The sequence below is a fragment of the Montipora foliosa genome, chromosome 8 (assembly GCF_036669935.1).
Source record: "Montipora foliosa isolate CH-2021 chromosome 8, ASM3666993v2, whole genome shotgun sequence".
NCBI lineage: Eukaryota > Metazoa > Cnidaria > Anthozoa > Scleractinia > Acroporidae > Montipora > Montipora foliosa.
The window spans coordinates 6,207,722-6,227,721 of NC_090876.1; the positions used below are offsets into that span (position 1 = coordinate 6,207,722).

At 40.3% G+C, this 20,000-nt stretch overlaps 1 protein-coding gene across 10 annotated transcripts in view; it reads right to left on the reverse strand.

The window, feature by feature from the left end:
- LOC137967799 (CLIP-associating protein 1-A-like) overlaps positions 1 to 20,000 on the reverse strand; it is a 68,884-nt gene that overhangs the window by 10,049 nt on the left and 38,835 nt on the right. For 3 of the 10 annotated variants that reach the window (XM_068814373.1, XM_068814375.1, XM_068814379.1), the window contains 14 exons: positions 19,890 to 19,967; positions 19,030 to 19,074; positions 18,410 to 18,589; positions 16,316 to 16,383; positions 15,038 to 15,256; positions 14,221 to 14,338; positions 12,633 to 12,737; positions 10,489 to 10,566; positions 9,569 to 9,717; positions 9,151 to 9,233; positions 8,861 to 9,016; positions 2,464 to 2,567; positions 1,764 to 1,827; positions 1,369 to 1,532 (listed from right to left, as the gene is read on the reverse strand). In XM_068814373.1, the coding sequence (XP_068670474.1) occupies positions 1,369 to 1,532; positions 1,764 to 1,827; positions 2,464 to 2,567; positions 8,861 to 9,016; positions 9,151 to 9,233; positions 9,569 to 9,717; positions 10,489 to 10,566; positions 12,633 to 12,737; positions 14,221 to 14,338; positions 15,038 to 15,256; positions 16,316 to 16,383; positions 18,410 to 18,589; positions 19,030 to 19,074; positions 19,890 to 19,967 (1,611 nt within the window). Of the gene's footprint in view, positions 1 to 1,368; positions 1,533 to 1,763; positions 1,828 to 2,463; positions 2,568 to 8,860; positions 9,017 to 9,150; positions 9,234 to 9,568; positions 9,718 to 10,488; positions 10,567 to 12,352; positions 12,434 to 12,632; positions 12,738 to 14,220; positions 14,339 to 15,037; positions 15,257 to 16,315; positions 16,384 to 18,409; positions 18,590 to 19,029; positions 19,075 to 19,889; positions 19,968 to 20,000 lie in introns of all 10 variants that reach the window. The other 7 variants (XM_068814374.1, XM_068814377.1, XM_068814380.1 and 4 more) reach the window with 3 other exon arrangements.

The following is a 20,000-nucleotide window of genomic DNA, read 5'->3' on the forward strand; positions in this document are numbered from 1 at the left end:
ATTTCGGGTTGCACCTGTTATGTGCCATTCACATTCGCGTCAGTTAACAAGTCTCGTCAACACGAGCCAGCTAATTTTGTGATATTTTTTATTTCCTCGTGTTAGTGTTTAAGATTATTTGCCGATGAGCTGGCAACCCCGATATTTAATTTCCAAATAAGGATTACCCAACGCTTAAATTACACCATATGAATGACTGGTTACTAGATTGCGGCAAATATTCAGAGGGTGCACAAGTGCTTTCCTAATTCTCCTCAGGTTGATTTCACTGATGTCTCTAGCCTCTAATAACAATAACAACAACAACAACCTCAACAACCTCGTCGTACATTGAGGTCAATGTCTAAGCTAAGATTAGTTGAACCATCTTATAAACTTAGTATCTATGATTTAAGGGCGTTTTCAGTTTGTGCTCCACGCTTGTGGAATGGCATTCCTCTTGAGATTAGGCAGTCCAATAGTGTATCAGTTTTCAAGAAAAATCTTAAGACACATCTTTTTAAGCAGGCTTTCTAATTTAGTTTATATCTATGTATTCTAAATAATTTTATTTTCTGCTAGTTCTTGATTATATATATATATATATATATATATATCTTTTTATCAGTACGATATTTAATTTTATAGTTTATTGTATTTTCTTTGTTATTATTGTAAAGCGTGTTTGAGCGTCAGGAATTCACGCTATATAAATAAACTATTATTATTATTATTATTATTATTATTATTATTATTATTATTATTATTATTATTATGACGTGAAAGACATTTCAGGTGCAAAAATTCGTCGGAACTAGTAAAACAAACAATTATTCCAGGAGCGTTCATTGGATGCGAAAAGGTAAACAGCCAAACAAGAAGCGGAACGCCGAGTAAGTTTATTCAATTTCATTTGACTCTGAACTGTTTCATGTTTTTCGAATCAACCGGAAGTTGTTTCAATTTTAACAAAACGACCATAGCAATCAGTTTCCTTATAAGGTTATGTGGTACATGAGCTGAGAACACTAGTAAAGAAATATTCGAGGTTGATATAAGGTAGGCCTTATCAATGATATTCACGAGAAATTCACATCTAGACGGTCAAGACGTCGATGGTTTGTTTGCCCAGAGAAGGGTGGGGCGAGGTATAACTCGTCTTCACTTTATACTAAACAGTCATTTGTCACTCAGGGAGGACTGCAACTACAAAGTCAGCAAGGCGTTAGGGGTAACAAACGCAGACAGGTTTCCCGTCCAAAAATCCGTCCCGTTCCATTTTTACATCCAGACGAGTTTTACCGTCTCTAGTGTGAAAACGGCTTCTGATTGATTTACGTTCATACATACGATCCAGGGGTTGAACAATGAATGTTTGTGAGAACTCACCTGATAACATCCAAAACTCTTACAACTTTAGACTGTAACGAATTCAGCAATTCGGTTCCAAGCTTGGTAAGAAGGCGTGACAGCAAGACAAACAACCAATCATGAAGGTCCACTTTGTTCACGACAATAAAGTCACACAACGCATCCAAAAACAAACTATAAACCTGAGGGGGGAAAACGTTCCACAGGGTTAGGGTTTTTTCATTGTCTACACATTCTACATTTATTACAACTTCGCAAGGCAAACAGCTCTTCTTCAGGTAAGCTTAAAGCGTCGATCAAGGCAAAAGATTCCAATCCCTGTTAAGCTAAGTACATTTCTGTTTATTAGGCTAAGTTTTTAAAGCGGTCAAATTATCAAGTTTACAAGGTTCCCAAAAACACAACTAACTTACCTTATTGTGAGGATCAAAAAAAAGTCTAGTGAGACACTCCTTAATCTTTGCAAGTTCCACTTGACTGAGGAAAAAGAAAACAAGCAGAAATAAATAAACCAACGAATACTGAAACACGAAATAAAAACCATTGCGAATTACACCTATAATCAATAAAGAACCACAAACCCATTTTCCATCACTGCCATGGTTCAAATGCCAGCTGGTTTTTCACAGCTTTGCCGCGCATAAGAGCGAAATTTCGAGCTGGGAGAACACGGCAAGATTAAGCTCAGTTTTAACCGACCGCCGCTGACCTGTTGGTTCGCCTGGTTGCGCAGCGGAGTACTGTGCACGAGGTCGCAGGATAAAAAAAAACTCCGGCCGGAGCAACACTGCGGAGAACGTTATCTCGGATGAGGACGATAAACCACAGACCCCGTCTAACAACCCATCAATGTTACTAACTCTGCGGGACAGAAAACAACCCACACACCTCTTACAAAGAGCATGCATTAAGACAATGAATATCCAGTTCACTGAAGCATGATGCAGTCCCAAGAGTATATAACTTGTATTGTTTTTATGCAAAGAATCCCCCAAAACATATTGCATTACGGGATGGGGAAAAAATTCTATGGAGGCCGATGCGAATTCATGCCGGTCTGAGTTCGTCACAGTCTCATGTAAATACCCCCTAAGAAAGCTAAGCACGACAAACCTGACAACACCGGAGTTAAGTAGAAAGCTCTGCAGACACATCACACCATCCCTTCTGTCAGACCACACATTACTGCTTGTTAACCGAACTATCTCGGCCACCTCCTGAAAAAGAAAAAGAAAACGACGATATCAGAGGAGAGTCAATTGACTGGTTGTCGAAACTTAACTGATGCGAACCGGGGGCGTCTTTATTTGACATTTGTATGGACACATCCACCGCTTGTCTTTGCCCTCGTAACGACAAATAATTTGAAAAGGACAACAATTACTTGCACCCCAAATTGGCTTTTTTTTTAATGTGATCTAGCCAACCCAGGAATCAGCCTGGTGTACTTGTCACCAACAGCGACTCTGAGGTATACGATCGTATGAAGGCTGAGTTTCAGTGGATCACAGTCGGGCTCTGGGAACAAATTTCATCTCCAATACAGGAATCCCGACTACCATATTTATTACATCTGTTTGTGGTGCTGTGCTCCGAGGTCATACGCGGATGGAACCGAGCCGCCTTGTATATACTTACGACCTGATATCGCTCAGCTGCGTTGATTTAAATGGTTTGAACCCAGGAGTTACATACCTCGATGAAATTTGATCGTCTGGATGAAAGTAGTCCTGAGAAGGACTGTTGGCAGTGAGTGACGTTTCGACAACCTGAGCGGAAGTCATCTTCAGAGTCGTTCGTTTGAATTTCCAACCGTCCCTTGACTTCCCCTCAGGTTGTCGAAAAAGTGTCGAAATATCAGCGGTCACTGCTAAGAGTCCTTTTCAGGACTACTTTCACCCAGACGATCAAATTCCATCGAAGTAAACGATGATTAGCAAGGGTAATAATTGCGATATAAAAAAAATCCTTTCGCTAAAAGACCACTTCTGGTAGCCGTTAGTAGCGCAAAACCCCTGGCCCCAGTAATTCGAAGATTGGATAACGCTATCCATGCACTGGATAAATCGCTATCCACAGGCCAACTCAATTGGTTTTGCTTATGTTTATCCGCTGGATAGTGATTTATCCAGTGGATATAGCGTTATCCACCTTTTGAAGAATCGAGGGACCTCAAGCAAGAACCACGACAACGTTGTCTAAAAATGTTATTTCCCGTTATTGCAATAATTTTGCGATTACTCCAAGTCGCTCGGCATGGAAAGTGTGTTTCCACATTCCAGGAATAAAATTGGTGAGAGCGGCGTGGATATTTCCAGAGAAATTTAAACATTCAGCGTCCGGTGCTTATATCCTCTACACAACCTCAAAATTGCTGATTTCACGTCGCTGTCAGGACGACAACGGCAAAGAAATGTATCAACAATGTAAAACGCACGTGCAGGGCGTGTTTTGCCCATTACACCTTTTGTTTTGTGGCGTTTTCGCAGTCGTCGTTGTCGTCCTTGCTTAAGGACGGCGCCTACTATTGTTATTTCGCATACGTTCTGCGCATCTCGAGATACTCGGATTTCCTATGGGTGGTGCTTATTAATACAGGGATGTTTTTGCGCGGTTTAAAATTATCCGGAAATAGTAGATCTTAGTAAGTACTCTTGGTATCCAAAGAGAAATTTGGGGGTAACCATGCATTTTTGAGAGATAATTAAGCTTCAATTTGAGAAGCTTTTTACAAATATTATTCATCAATTATCTTAGAAAAATGCGTGGTTACCCCCAATTTTCTTTTTGGATTTCAATAAAACTTGTTAAGTAAGATCTACATTTTCCGCATAATCATAAACCGGGGCAAAAATACTTTTCAATTAGTAGGCATCGTCCTTAAAGCTCCCAAATGTTGTTAAAGTTCTGACACTTACTACAATTTGATCAGGGTGAATAAGATATCACGATCCTCTGATGAGCGAATTGTCGTGTTTTCATCCCCGCTGAATCAGCACAACAGTTGCTTTAGAAACCAACCCTTTCATTCGTCTACAACAAATACGAGTTTTGTGATCTAAGCATGCGCATTAGGTTTAGAGATGAAATTCTTCATTGACTGACGTTTTGACAACCTGACCGGAAGTTGCCTTCAGAGTGTTCTATTTTTATGTGCCAGCTGAAGCCTCTAATGGCTCTGAAATGAAATGGTTCTTGAGTTTCACGCAAGTTTGGCGTACCTTTACAAAGAAAAAACAATTATGGCCATTGAAGGTGTTTAACGACCGTGACATACTACCAAATTTATGTTGATTTTGAAAGGCGATTTAACGCATCCTGAGCGTCCAGTCAAAAAATTCAGAAGGTCCTTTGCTTCTCGAGTTTCGAAAGAAAGTTTATGTTCCTTTTCAAATGCCTTTAAGGGCACATCGATTTTGATGTTTTATCGTACGTTAGCTTCAAGTCATATTAGATGAAATTAACGTAAAAGCACTTTAAAATCCAGAACTTTCCCTAGTTTAAGCTGCACAATGAAAAGACCACTAATTCCCTAAGATGACAAATTGAGTTCAACGTTAAAAATTCTTTTTGCTCTTTCTCAGCAAGAAGATATTTTAATTTTTTCGTTGGCAAAAAGCAACGTGCACTTCGTTCATCATACAGCCACACGAACAGTTCTTTGGAAGTATGTAAACAAACTTTTGGGGACGTGATAAAAACATTTTCAGAAAAGACACAATTCTTGGACTTAGACAATAGGGAAAAAATAACAATTTGAATTGGAGACGAAGTTCTAAACATTTGAAAAGCGGGCGGACTTCGTCTTTTTACAAAGAGACAATTCACGCAGGTGCGATTAGATAAAACCTAAGCCAAATTGGCTGACAATGAAAAAAACAATATTGCCAGGGAGATTGCCAAGTCTTGAAACTTCCGAAAACAAACAAATCCTACAACTGCAGAGGCAACAAAACGTTATGCATCCTTAAACCTCGGAGAACGATGGGAGGTAAAATGAAAGTCTAATAATAACGCGACTATTAAACACCGTCAATAGAGATCATCAGTCAATATTTCCTTGACATCGAAACTTCGTGAAGGACAATCAGTTCCGTTTCCAAGGAGCCATTTATATTTTCCGTGTCCAAAATAAATTTTAAAACGACGAGATCACTTATCAAACCCTTTACCACCGTACTTATGATACGAGAAAAGTATTTTTAATATTTAAAAGAATAATGCGAGGATGGAAACACCATAATTGCTTTAAAAATCTACCGCGAAAACGCTCTCGATGTGACTCGGATTACCAGAAACCCAAAATAACCTTCGCAGTAGAAGACGACGGTTTAAGATTTGGCATCAATACAAAACCCCAAATAAGGAGCACTTGAAAATCTATGCAATACTCACGATTAGCTAGGTTTCACAGCATTACCTGTCGGAACAGAATAACACCACTGGGGCGAATCAAAAGAAAGATCCCTCTTCTACGACAATATTTAAACCACATCCACTCCTCTCGCGGATTCCCTGGAAATACTGTTCTCACAATATAGCGTTTATAAACGACGACTTCAACTCGGCGCCGATGACACGGACAAGTCGGCCAGTTCTTTGTCTTCACTGCTCTCATATTTGATCGCAGCTTGTTTCTACTTTGCGATCTTACTTTGACGAGCACGTTTCCGATTCATCGCTTTCACCATGAAAAGCTGAATCCTGTTTAAAATGGTGTCCCACAATCTACATTCGAGTTCAGCTCATTTCAGACACGTTCTTCGCAGCTTTATAAATGGAACTGGCTTTCAGTGCACAGCTTTGCTGGCCAACAGCACTAAACATGAAGAATTGATGTGTAATTCATGAGTGGCCTATCTGTCTTTCTGTCCATTCATCCATAACATCTGCTGACGAAAACCCAATTCGTTTCCCGCAAGCTGGCGACTTTACGGGGTACCACCAGAAAAGGTTACGACTTCACCTCGAAACACAGATATTTTGTAAAGAGAGTAGATAGTTACTTGACAGAGATTACATGTTGACAATTATCTTGAAACAGCTTTGCTTCGGGGGTTATTCGCTTAAAACAAAGCCCTCATTAAAATTTATAAGCTCGCCCTAAATAAAAAAGAATATATCGGCAGCTGATAAAGAGGTTTTCTCCTTTTTTTGTGTGTTTTATCTCATGTACATGTGCACAATTCTGTCACATAAAAACGCATCGCTTTTTCCAATTTACTTTCTCGAAAGAATCTCTGCCACTCAAAAAATAAACAGACTGTCTAATTTTCAGGCACCAATGCAATTAACAGCACAGAACGGGTAAAAAAGCATGGATAACATTTCACGAAACTAAGTGTTAAAACCAAACAGCCCAGTCAGGCTGAAGGTTACCTTCCAACAATAAATTTCATTCTTAAATCCTCAGATATTGTTCGAGAAGTTACCTGCACGAAGAAATCGTTTTTATGCTTAGCTGATCGCGTGACAAAACCTATAACGAGAAAACTGTTCTCTGCACGAGTGGTCAGCTCCCATTTATATGCTTCAATTACGTAATCGACGCTATAAAAACAATAGATATTTTGTCAATACCACCAGACTCCATTAGTTCCCTTTTGCTTTTTGCTTTAAGTTTAAAATTGCACTGTTGGTGTTCATAAGGCTCCCCTTCGCTATTGCTTGAGCTACTGCAAGCGAAAACGTCGTCCCTCGCTCAGCCTTAAGCAGCGACAAGAAGCAGCTAGTCGTGATTCCCCGAACAAAATGCAAGACGCTTGGCGACCGTATTTTCGCAGTTAATGGGCCTAGAATATAGAACAGTCTGCAGGTATCCATCAGGGAAAGTGCAAACACAAGTACCTTTCAAGCTAAATTAGAGACTCGTTTATTTCAAGAAGCATTTCGACAACAAGAACTATTTTACGAAACATTTGAACACTGATAAAGAATTATTTTTGATTTTATCAAAATTACTATAATATTATATCTCTACAATAGCGATATTTCTTTGTTACAAACATTGACGTCGCATTTATTTTGTTATTGAAATTTGCCAACCACGGAACAAAATTGTTTCAACAGCCAATTATCGCTATAAGAAGGCACTTTTGAATACATTAGGAACAATTTAATTTTACTTGCATATTTATATATTCTAAGCGATATGAATTGGTCCAAGCGGAAAATACCATAATACTCTTCGTTTGTCCACCCAAATTTTGAATAAGCATTGTTTTTGTTTTTTCTTTGTACCATTGTAAGCCCCAAGAGAAACAGGAAACACTGCTTATGCAAAAATTGGGTGGACAAACAAAGAGTATTATGGTATTTTTCGCTTGGCCCACTTTATATTTCGTAAATATCTTTAATTACTTTTAACATCGCATTGTAAAGAGTTTAGAATTGTTTCTATTATAAATACTATAAAGGTATATATATATATATATATTTATTTATTTATTTATTTGTTTAATATGGAGGTGAGGAAGTTACAACTACAGTCTCCCTAAAAACAGTTTTAAATTAATGAAGTGGCTGCGAGTCACCGTCTATTTCGACAAAAATACACCGCTACTTGAAACGCGACGACAAAGCATCGACAGGGGAGGCGCCGTGGTGGAGTCTCTGGGCGCCGGGGCCAAAGTCCGCATTACCCGCCCGCATTGCAAGGCCGGGCGCTTGACCCGTGGGATGCAGTCTCTCTCTTACCACTAACTGGAGTTTATTCTGAGTAATGATAATCCCAGTTCAACTTGGCGGGTGCGCTTGGCGAAAAGCCAACTGGTCAACATCCCGCTAGTTGATGTTCATAACAGACTTGTTGTGTTTGTTTATATCATTATTCTCACTGGCCCTGAAAAGCCACTGAGGGAAGTGAACATATATAGACATGTGACGTTAGTGAAAATATGCTATATATTTGCAGGGACATGTGGCGATTTGTTTAGTCTACGCGTTTAACTTGAACCCCGTTTTGTATTGATTTGACAGGACCTAGATGCCACAAAGTTCTATAGTCACTCTTGAATGTGACGCGGTTGACAACAACAGTCGTCACTAGTCTCTCTCCGTCGGTTAACATTTTTCCGAGCAAAGTAGAGGAAATCTAAAGGCAATGTGGCCCAGTGGTTAGAACGCTTGCCCTGAGATCCATAGATCCCGGGTTTAAGACCCGCTCTGACCACTCGTTAAATTTGTTCCTGATTCAACTTCACAGGTGCACTCATAAATAGCCAACTGGTTTGCATCCGACCAGTTGGGATTCTTAATAGTTGTAGTTCTTGTTCTGTTCCGTCGTTTCGTTAACTGTGTTTCAATGGCCCTGAAAACCCCCTATCGGGAGCGGTCAATTAAGTATGCATTGCATTGTAACGATATTTGTACAAATTTCTATTGGTTAATTGCGCTTTATGCAACTGATGTCATCGGCTAAAGACATTTAAGACTTGAAATCAATTCAATCTATTTTGCCTAAACCTGATTGCTGTGCTAAGCTAGTAGTAACACCTCATCGGTAACTTACGTTGCCCGCCTCAATGATTTTGTGCTGATTCCTTGAACCTCTGGACCCGTAAGACCTTTCAGATGATATGCTTCCGACTTCGCTATCATTGTCATCATCAGAACATTGTGAGTTTGTTGAACCAAACGAATATTTCCTTCTGGCGGGGCTTTTATGCTAAAAGTAAAAAAAATAAAATAAACTAACAAGCAAAAAACGAAACAACCGGAAAAAGGATTCCGTCCATCGTAAGACTAAGGGACGTCAAAGGGTGCAAGAAAACAAACTAAATTTTAAAGGTAACCACTGACCCATGCATCCCATACGGCTGCTTCAGTCACTCCTTTAACCACAGCATCACCAGTTTGATTCGACTGTTTCAACATTGGCGGATCTGAAATTAAATCGTTGACAAAACGTTACACAAGTTTAATCGTCTTTGCCAGTAGCGCGTTAAACAAAAGCTTTAACACGACAATGTTCAACTACACTCAGAGTCTGGAAAACATTCCGTTCGATTGATGCACTTCCCAGGGGACGTAATCTGTCTAAATGTCCCTCCATCGCTCGTAAAAGGGTACACTTTTCCCCCGAAATGCCCTTTTGTGGTGATCCTGCTGGCCCAAGATAACGAGAGGATAATGTTCCCACTACATTACTTTTACAAATTTAAATGAACTTTGTGTCTCAAATGTTTCCCCTGATTTTTCCCCTTTAAATATCACTTACTGTGTAACGGACTTGCTTTCTTCAACACTGGCAAATGACTTGGGCTTAATCCCCTATCAACGCTCAATCGCCTACGCTCAGGACTTGCGTCCCGACTCGCTCCACGCGAGCTCGCGCGGGAGCTTGATTGAGAAGCAGTTCGGCCTCGACTAAGGGAAGAAACGAAAGTATTAATAACAGCAGCAATCTCTAACGTACCAGAAAGGTAAAATGACTTTCTGAAATAAGCGTGCGAAAGTTAAAGTGATATAAATACGAACAATTACGTTTAAAAGGTGGTCTTAAAGAGCAAAACCACCTTACCCAGTGACATGGGCATGGAAAGAGAGCGGCACTCCTCTGCATCGAAAGAAAAGCTTATACCCGACTATCGCAGGCAAAAGCGCGGGAAGTATGTGGCTGTCACAGAGCGCACCATCCAAGCTGCAAGCGCGGGTAATAGGCCGTAGATGAGAAAAGTAAGGGAAAACATGAAATAGGCGTAAACTGGCTTAAGGCACGAGAAAAAATACGCTTGCGGTTGACAACGACAGGGATTAATCTAACTAGCTTTTCGCGCATGAAACCATTGTATTTGTCAGTGGTTAAAAAGCGCTGGAAACATGCAAATGATGTCAACCGCAGACTAAAGCTTACAGCTAACTACTAAAAAGACACAAGACAGGAATTTGTAGCTGCCGCAAAAAGAGGTTTCACTAGCTTTACTTAGAGATGTCACACCCATGGATGACTTTCGAAGAATTGGAAGTTAAAACTACTTTTGACAGCATAACAAACAGTAACACGAGAACGATAAGCTTAAAGGATTACGTCAGAGTAGAGTAGTAGAAAGATACCGCGGAATAATTTTGTAGGGGAATACATTATATGAACGAACCTTCAAGGGACAGAATTATGACAAGCAGGTTAATGTTACTCACTGAGGAACAGGAATATACGAGAAAGAATGACTGGGAGGTCGCTTGGGTAGATACTCGAAGCTAAGATGTCGAGAAATACTGCAACAGAAGACAGTGTTAGAACCAGCGCCAGATGTTCAAGAAGGTACGTTTGACAAACCAAACACGAACGGTGACCAAGGTTCTCCTAAAAGCTTAATTCCAAGAGATAATATCTCCTAACGTTTCTGGAGTTATCACTAACGATTCACTGTGGAGAAGACTTCTTCTACTGATATAGAATTCACATGCATAGGGCGGCTTTAATGCTAATTCAAAATTAACAGGGCGTTGCTATGGTTGCATGGTTCGCGCCACATTTTTGTCCCGCGCGTCAAGAGCGCAGCTGTACTTTTGTTTTTCTCGTTTGTTGTGATTGACGAGACGCATTTGAAAACCGCTTTAAGGAGAACCCTGGGAAAGAAGATTGTGTTAAATGAACGCTAAGTGGAGAATGTAAGGAGTAACTAAGAAAAAGAAACGGTAAAAAAGAAAAGAAACCTAAGTCTATGAGCGAGGTAAGCAAAAATAGAAGAACCAGACAGAGAAGCAGTGTGTCATTCAAATTGTCATCAACAAAAAAGGAGACTCGTCAACAAAAGCAAATTAAGATGTGCAACAAAAAGGAAAAATTCAAATCAGTCGCGAACGCAAATGAAAAGAAGAAAGACTCTTAAAAGATCATACACTAAAAATTATAAAAGAGACAAAGGCATGCGACACCAAAGCAGAGTTTCTCTCACAGGGCAAAGCATGCATGGCAACTTGAGTATGTAAATAATACAGATAAAGAAAAACGAAATGATCAGCAAAATGAACAGATTTCAGACAACTGGAGCGGCTTAAAGAAATGAAATGTAAACATCGACGTTATGTTCCTCGATCTAAGGACACATTCTCTTCAGAATTTTCCAGAATAAAAACATTCAGTTTGCCTGTTCTTTTGGCACGTAATCCGTTTTGGAATTAAACGCAATAGCATTTTAGTTCACCTGATCCAGACAAAAAAACAAGCCACGAAAATCGTTCGCGACCCTCGGCCCCACTGCAAAGTCGTATCTAGAAAACGCCTGGGGAGCCCAGAACACCGGCCATTAGCATCATTAAAGTTCATTTTCCGTTAATTTTTTTTTCAAGGAAAACGATAATAGAAGCCCAGAATCTAAAAATGGCGATAGCTGACACGACGTTGAAGAGGAAGATTGTGCGTCAGCAGGGAATCTCGGCTAAAGCCGAAGAAGAAGGACGACGATGATACAATTACAAAGTACTCAAGTTGCCTACGAAAAACTTTTCCGTTTTCAGAATACGTGTTCTTATGGGGGAAAAAAACCTTATTTCAGTAATTCCCTTAATACTAAAGCGGAAACCTTCTCAAAAGAACGCAACCCAGATTTAAATTCTGAGTGTTCTCAAGGTTCCCGAGGTTTGAGCGCGTGCAGCGTGCTTGAAGCACGTGGCACGTGCAACGCGTCCCTAAACTAACCAATGAGACCACGAAGCGTTGTGGCCACTGAAGTTCCCTGCGCGACGTTTAAGCACGCGACGTTTTTGAGCCGCGGACGGTAACCGGAGATGAACATTACGCATACCAGGACAGGAGTGTCTCCCAGATTTTTAACCCAATCATCTCTAATGGAGGAAAGATACTTAGCAATATAAAGGTGGTAGTGACAAGACAAGTTAAGATGGAAAACAGCTTACTTCCGGTTGCCGTCCGCGCCTCAAAAACGTCGCATGTTTTAACTTCCTATTAGCCTTTTCGCCCGTGTACGTGCCGATTTCGCCGCTCAATGATAAGCATAAAAAATGAAAAGATTTAGAAAGCGTTAAAGCAATTACTTACAGCGGCTGGTGAGGAGAGAGAAAAGGAGAGCGAGACAGAGAAGACTGGGGCGAGTGATACTCAAACCTATTAAAAGTGTCACTGGAGAGAAATTATGAGAAAAACTTAAAGAAACAATAACTTTCATAGCAAATAAAATAATGTTAGGGATAGAAGTCGTTAAGACGTGTTTTTTTTTGTTTTTTTTTTTTTTTTGCAAATGAGAGAGAGACGAGGACGAACGACTGCATGACGTTTGGATGTATCATAAAGAACGCCCAAAGGCTGCACTTTTACTCACAGGGGCATACGAACGGGGAGGAAAGAAGGAGAATGTGTGGGAGGGGGGTGGGGTGACTGGAACCCAAGGATATCCAGAGCCTCATCGCTGGGATGCCGCGAGACACTGGAAAAGAACCGACAACAACAAATGAATTGAATGAACATGAATTTAAACAACCACATTACAGCTAATACTGAATACGAAGAACAAGCTACTGCAAAGACTACCATTACTGATGCTAGTGAGCGCCAACTTTGGATGAAGATCTCCAGAGAATACATACTTTTAGTTGACTTTTTTAAATTGAGAAAAGGTTTGCAAGAGATGTGCCTGTTCGAAAACCGAAGTGTGAATCGTGGTCAGCCATGTTAGATGCAGCCACAAGCTATGCAACAGAACATGTCTTTTAGTATGGACAAATGAACTCTAAAAGATGAACTGGCAAGGAATAAAAGTAGACTGAACTGAATTGCTATGTACAGGCATTGCACTGAATCACATAAGAAAGCTACAACTTCAAGGAGAGCAATGGTACTGCGTGCTGCTCAGCACGAGAAATTAACGTGGCGAAATCTTGATCTGAAAGCACACTAGACTTGCTTTTAAGACTCTCGAACTAAAATCCACCATGTATTGTTAAAGGCAATTTAGTTGCCTTCTTATGGTAGGACGTCTTAGGTAATGAGACCGCCATGTTCGTGCACAAAACAATAGCAAATTATGGCTCATGTTTTGCATTATAATACAGTCAAATTCCCAAAAGACTATTTTCTGTGTTGTTCTATGCACCAACATGGCTGCTGTGACGTCAGATGAAAACCACCTTTAAGGAAAAAATAATTTGCAATATAAATGTGGTACAGTCCAACCTCGATTATCCGGATATTTCTATTATCTTGCTTCTCTGGTCCCAGTTTTTCATGCATATTAATTAGTCATATCTTATGATCCGCTGCAAAACAATTTTCCTTCAAATTATGAAGTTAAAACCCGGTTCGCATTTAATTTTTTTCGCTTCGAACACAAATCTGTACATGTTTCGTGCTCACACGCGCCATAACTAATGTAGTGCATTTCACTGAGCTCTGATTGGCTCAGAATTGCTCCGTTGCGAAGTGAAATTCCATGTTCCATTAACGCAATCAGCGTGGTTTGAAGAACACTAAGTAGATTCACTGATTTACTTCAGCATTTTAGACCAATGTAAAAACGTAAAGACTTGTAGCAGATAATTCTTGGGTAACTGTTAATAGTTTTTCCAACAACTATTTGTGATTGTGCTTTAATTTTAAACGTTTTGTTTTTGGCTCATTTATATAAATATTTTCGATTATCCCGACCATTCATCCCAGTCCCGACGAGTCCGGATAATCGAGGTTCCACTGTAGTGCCAAGACAAGTTGAAAACGAAAACAGCTCACTTCCGGTTGCTCTTCGGGGTTAAAAAACGTTGAGAGTGTGAGCTCCCTCTTTATTCCTCTACACAAGTCCTCGCAAATTTAAGGTTTTAAAACCAAATGTGTTAGAATGTACCATACTGGAAAATTTATAGACACCCTCCTGTTGACATAAATCATCGTAAAGATACCCACAATCCATATCGTACCTTGGGGTGGGTATTTTTGTTTTTCCCGTGATGCTTTCCCTACGACAGTATGCCTCAGACCTCTCTCTGGGAGGAAAGGTAGCGAGGAGTCTATCCGGAGATTGAGAACGACTACTAGCTGTTGATGACAAGAGAACAAGGTTGTTAGTCATTACTTATCAGAAAGAAAAGTCAAGTTTGTTGTACAGCGGTTTTCAATTTTAGTGTCGAAAGTAATTAGCGAATTGCTTTGGTTTTGCATTACGTCACTCAGTGATTGGTTCAAAGTTTTCCCGATACTTTTTCAACCAATCAGAAGTGAAACCAAAACCAGTCGTGGCTCGCGCTTGCACATTTTTCCGCGCTTTGTGTAGGCTACGTGTAATTACTTCGAGTTTTGATTGGTTTACTGGATTGTCTCCTTCCTATCCCAAGCATTAAATTCACCGGTACCCATTTATACACCTGGGTGGCGAGAGGCACCGTGAGACTAAAGTGTCTTGCCCAAGAACACAACACAATCTCCCTGCCCGAACCCGGGTCACTCGATCCGGAGTCGAACGCACTAACAATGAGGCCTCCGCGCCATCCATAAGTAAGTATCTTTTCTCCATTAGAGATGATTAGTTTAAAAATCTGGGTGATACTACTGTTGTATAATGCGAAATGTTCATTTCCGGTCGCCGTCGCGTCTGAAAAAAGCCCCGTATTTAAGCACGCGACGTTGCATCAAGTTTAGGGTGGCAAGCGCTCGGTAATCAAATGAGAGAGGGAGAGCGAGAGTTGGTTATCGTCTCATCAAAATGAAACTCTAAATGACTTTCCAGTCTTTACTTACGCTGTGACACAGTTCCTCTTGAAGGATACTGGGGTCGAGGTTGCCGTTGCTGTATGTGATTGCTGGAAGGAGAAACGCGAGAAGCAGCCGATCGGAGTTTGGATCGAGTGTTGGCTCGTTCTGCAGACCGCTGGTCGATGCTACTGAGGGAGCGCCCGAGGGAAGCCATTGGCGATAGAAGAGATCCCGGTGTCTTGGAAGCCACGACATGGCGGTAATCTAGGATATAGAATTTAGCGATAAGAAAATATTGTTCCACAAAACAAACATGTTGGAAATGGCTTGTGTGTTTTGTTTTCCCATTTTAGACCACGGGGTGTTCAGTTCTCAAGGGAATTTTCCTTGTGTTTTTTTATACGTTATCCATACATATAGGAAACAGCGCGGCCCAGTGGTTAGGACGCTTGCCTTGAGATCAGGGGTTTCCGGATTTAAGACCCGCTCTGACAACTCGTTGAATTTGTTCCTAGTAGTCCCTGGTTCAACTTATCAGCTGCACTTGTAAATAACCAACTGGTTTGCCTCCGGCCAGTTGGGATTCTTAACAGCTGTTGTTGTTGTTGTTGTTGTGTTCTGTCGTTTCATTGGCCCTGAAAAGGTCCTATTCTCTACTTTCTCAAATCCCATAATACACCTTATTTACACCCCCCCCCCCCGCCCGCCCCCCCTTTCCCGCCAACATTTGAGATCGTTCCGTTGAATGCTAGCGGGACTTCAAACGCGATGTTTGAGGAGTTGGCTACACCGAAAGGTCTCGGATGAGTCCCTTTGCAGGGTCCAAGAAATACGTATTTCCAGCTGGCGACAAAAAAATACATTCAAGTATCCTTCACAAGTGAACAATTCTTGGACCGGTGAAAAACCATCAACCAGTTGTCACAGCTGGCCCAGTAGAGAATGGAACTAGCGTGAGGGAAGGCGCGGGCTAAACCCTGGCCGGGCCGGAGGACAGCGTAATAAACACAACTGAGGGGAAAAGGAAAGGAAAGGAACTTTATTTAAGTGTCTAGTTGTTCTATAGCACTAATTGGGGACACTGTAAACTGAAATTAACAATTAACGCAAATCAAGTCAAACGTTGGTTTTTGAGGAGAGGGGAAACCGGAGTGCCCGGGCTACATTGGTGGGATGAGAGCGCTCTCACACTCCGCCATCCCTATGCTGCTACATGGGTGCTTCCTTGAAAAGTCATTGCATGTGCAATGGTTAATCTCAACTCTTTGATTTGTGACAAGCTTGTTACTTCTCACTACTGGTGACAAAAGCCACTTTTCTTACCTTCCCTGTGATTGGTTCTTACAGCGCGGCTCGAGACTCCAGACGTTTGACGGGAAGGTGCCCGGGAACTAAACAAAACGAACAAGTGGTATACGTCACAGTCTTGACCCAGGACTAATTCAGTATTATTCCTTAGCAGTATTAATACAAGTAGCTGTGAACTTCACAGTATTAATCCAATACCAGTATTCAATAGTGCATTTCACACCAGCGTTCGAGTTTTCTTACATTTTCATGCTTTCGATGTCACTGGATAGTCTTATTTTGAATATTCGTTTATCTGCAGTTGGCTTTGATCAACGGTTGCCCAGATAATAAAACGACAATTTAATTCTTTTCATCAGTCTAGCGACAGAACATCTCTCCTCTGTCATCTTCACAGTTCTTGATTTAGTCAAGGTAATATTTGAATATTGTCACGGCATCAACCGGTCGTAAACACTGTACTTGACGCAACCGCTAAAGCTCCGCTTAGTTTATTAGTTGCCAAAATTTGCACATTAGGGCCGTTTATACGAGAGAAAATAAGCCGCGGCTAACTCTGGCCGCGGCTTACGTAAGCCGCGAACACTCCGTATAAATGGTACAAAATATACGTTCACGGCTTTCTCAAGCCGTGGCTTATCCTGGCCAGGGAGTTATACTCGTATAAATAGTTCCTTTCGCGGCTTAAGTAAGCCGCGGCCAGAGTTAGCCGCGGCTTATTTACTCTCGTATAAACGGCCCTATTAATGTCTAAGTGTGATCACAACGAAAAATTACCGAAAAGAATAATTCTGTGGACTTTCAGAACCATTTAACCATTTTCAGTGTTAAATGAAACTCAAGATATCGTTTACTTTTTTAAAAGAACCTTTTCACATATGATATGACGAATATTGCGGCAGAAATAGTGATGAAAGGCTATGAATATTTTAAGATTTCACATGAACTTTGTTTTACCCTCCAAAAAAAAAAACGTTCCGTTCGGTTCTCTTTTGCAAAAAACAACGCTTGAAAAATTCATTAAAAAATGAAACTTCACTTAGATGTTATCGGCAACTCGGAAAAATGCAAAAGAAATCAATGATACAATACTCTGTGATATGTGACTGTAAACAGGAATAGTATCTACTGTAAGTGCCGGTTGAATGACAAAAAAAATCAAGATGAGAATTAAAATATAATTAGACATAAATAATTTTCCCTTAGGGGTTTTTTCCTTTGAACGAAGAGTAGCTTCGAATTCTATCGACTTTGATAAAAATTTTTAATAACCTGCAAAATCAATTGCACGCACTTGCCTAGACGGAGCAATATTAAGATCGGCATTATAAGGATAATTGTCTTTAAGACTGAAATGATCTTTTTTAACACGCCGAACGATTCGCAGTAATTAGGACATATTTAGATCAATAAGATGCTCTTTTATATATGCACACACCAATCACTTTTCGGAAAATATCAAGTAAACCTTCCCAAAACTCTTGCAAAAATGTTTACCTATATAGGAAGTCAATAATTTTGAGTTTTTCCGGCGACAAAAAAATCCGATATACGGTTCGAAATTTCTCATTTGCGTGCGCAAGAATTACTAGAAAATTAGAGCGTAGCACTAATTATTGATATGAACAAAGAGATCATGCCAGTTCACATTTGGTATTGAGAACAGCCGCGCTATTAGAACCAATTATATTAACGCATTATTGGATACGAAAAACGAGCAAAATCGTCTGAAATCTAATCAGATCACCTTGAATTTCTAAGTAAAATTCAAGTCCATTTTGTTTTACTGTGAGCTACATGTAGGCTTTTGCGGTTTAATAAGCTCAGAGATGACATTATTAACTAACCCTGCACAATTTACAAACTAATTTCAGACCCAAGGCTAAAGACCTAGTCTAAATTATGTTAACTTTGCAAGTCAAATTTCTAAACTCCATGTTAAGTCTTTCCAAAATACGATAAGGCTCTTTGAAAAGGGTGCTTTAGACAAGCGCTTTTTATTGTAAACTGGAAAAGTTGGCGGCCTACTGCTAGCCATTTTCACACATGAAACCGCGAATCATCAACATCACTCAATCGTCTAAAAAAGCACGTTCGTGTATATTTTACCTTGGCGTCCCGTCTTCGCTGATTGTACTCGCTGAACGTATTCTGTTCCCCGGTGTAGGTTTCGAGGATTTGACAGAGACAAATCGCCCGGAAGAGAGAGGTTTCGCTGGACCAAGATTTGAAAGATTCCGATCGTTTTCAAGTTGTTTCTGCTTCGAGGGATCGAACGACTTCAGTAAGCTATAGAAAAAAACAGAAATATCTGATAAGACAATTGCCATTTTCCAAGAAAGAGATGCAGTAGTTTTGATGGCGGAAGAAAAAGCAATACTTGTAGTAATAAATCCAGGATGGCTGGTCTTTGATGTAGCATAAATCCGTTTGCAAAAACGCATGCATATTTCGCGCGGCTAGAGACACAAGCAATACCCTAAGGAATGAACTAGACCATTCCTAACTTGTATTGTTCATATTGATGGCTGCAACCACTGGAACTCAGGGGAGAAAAGAGGGTCCCTAATTAAGGTATCGCGAAACACAAACGCAAACAGATTTCAAGTGGTTGATTCTTGAGCGAATCCATTACGATCGTAATCTAAACAATGCGTCATATTGACTCGGGTGAATGACTATTAATTTCGATATTTAATAGAAAACTCAAAGGGTAACACGCTTCTCACCTCTCAGCCTTGTCTCTAAAATGACCGTGATAATGCCAAAACGCCCTGAAAATCAAGCAGAAAAACACAGAAGTGAAAAAACTTAAATTCACTTCACTGAAGTTCATTATTCACCCATGCATATCAAAAGCCATTAAGTGAAACCAATCCTGCATTTGAAAAGAAAACCTATTGTAGAAAATCTAGAAAATCTATTGTAAATCTAGAGCTATCACAATCTTTAAGACTAAATCCCACAAAGAAAATTAATAAACTTGAAACGACATCTTTCGTTTTGGATGCGGAACCTTCCAAATAGAAGAAACTCAAAGTACAATTCTGGGAAATATTGGAAACGTCCACATAGTGCAGGACGAATTCTTGACAGCTTCACAAATCGTGCGCTTGGGTATTCCGTTAACACACAGAATCAAGCTAAGCATAAATAATTGAACGCCAGGCCCAAAGAAACTTCTTCTTCCCAAACTGAGGGCATTTTTTTTGCTGACGGTTAAAATTCATCGGTGCACTGGGAACGCCTTGGAGCAGCAAAGGTGTGGTTTCATGGTTGAATAGTATCACACATGGTTAAGTGCAGCGGGAAAAGCCACGCAAATTTTTGAAACTCAAACCTGTGAAAAGAACGAACATGCAACGGTTCCACTTGAAAACAATGTCCAGTGAGATTTCCAACTGCTCACATATTCATCCGGTACAAAAAGTAAGGTCGTACGCTCATTAAAAAGCCCCGAGGCAAGAAGTGGAAGTATTCTACGTATTCTTGACGTTTCAGATATGACGCGCTTAAAACTTGCCACAAAATCGCAAACTATTACGGTTCAGGAATATATTTTCAAGGGGAACACCAGATTTTTTCCTACCTTCGCATTGCTGCTCTGGCCTCTACATCTGCATCGGAAATCCCTTTTCGTATCGCGTCTTCTATGTCGCTGATACGACTACAAAAAAAAAAGTAAAATACAACATGCTAA